Source organism: Sphaeroforma arctica, assembly GCF_001186125.1.
Source record: "Sphaeroforma arctica JP610 unplaced genomic scaffold supercont1.493, whole genome shotgun sequence".
In the NCBI taxonomy this organism is placed as follows: domain Eukaryota; class Ichthyosporea; order Ichthyophonida; genus Sphaeroforma; species Sphaeroforma arctica.
The window spans coordinates 24,900-25,832 of NW_014040065.1; the positions used below are offsets into that span (position 1 = coordinate 24,900).

At 41.2% G+C, this 933-nt stretch overlaps 1 protein-coding gene across 1 annotated transcript in view; it reads right to left on the minus strand.

Moving 5' to 3' along the window:
* The window catches only part of SARC_06732 (activating signal cointegrator 1 complex subunit 3), a gene marked incomplete at its 5' end in the record, with an annotated part of 37,605 nt that overhangs the window by 8,326 nt on the left and 28,346 nt on the right, over window positions 1-933 (minus strand). The window contains one exon of the mRNA XM_014299351.1: window positions 637-715. Coding sequence (XP_014154826.1) covers window positions 637-715 — 79 coding nt within the window. The remainder of the gene's footprint in view (window positions 1-636; window positions 716-933) is intronic.

Here is a 933-nt window from a genome sequence, read left to right on the forward strand (position 1 = left end):
AAAATGAGTCCTATAGCGCACCCTTCTCGTAGCGAATAGTTAAAATGAGTCCTATAGCGCACCCTTCTCGTAGCGATTAGTTAAAATGAGTCCTATAGCGCACCCTTCTCGTAAGCGATTAGTTGAAATGAGAACTATGGCGCACCCTTCTCGTACCAATTAGTTAAAATGAGCACTTTATCGCACCCTTCTTGTAGTGATTAGTTAAAACGAGTACTATATCGCACCCCTTTCGTCGTGATGAATTAGAATGAGAACCATAGCGTACCCTTCTCGTAGTGATTAGCTAGAATAAGTACTATAGTGGGCTTCCGTACCGAGACGATCGCCAACTCCGAATGCCGAACGACGATAGAGCCATGGAGGAGAAGGAAATAGCACACAACGCCATCAGCAAAGCTGTAGCTTGCGATTTAATAATTGGAACACCCGGGACACCTCGGATTGGAATACAGTATGTGTTGCGATAATATACTGCACACGGTCAACATATTAAAATACAACAGGCAGAACGATACAGCAATGCTACGACACGGATCAAAAATAAATCACAATGATACGGATCAAGAATAAATCACAACACCCAATCGCCTTTCAAATCTTAACACAAACCATAAACAACGCAATTATCATTACCGTTGCGGAATCATCGAATTGTGGTCGTCCGGCGCGTCCCATCATCTGCAGAATCTCAGTCACAGCCATGTCCTCATATCTGTGCTTGCGCAACCATGACGTGAATGCAACATATTAATTTAAAATGCGATACAGTTGACAACTGAATGTATCTTACAGATTACGGCGGTGGTATAACATGGAAATGCAAAGGTTTTGATTCATTTTGCTTGTCACGCCTATACGTGCATATAACAGATTAAACTTTCTAGTGTTTCTCATATACGTACACACATATATATACATACATATATATAT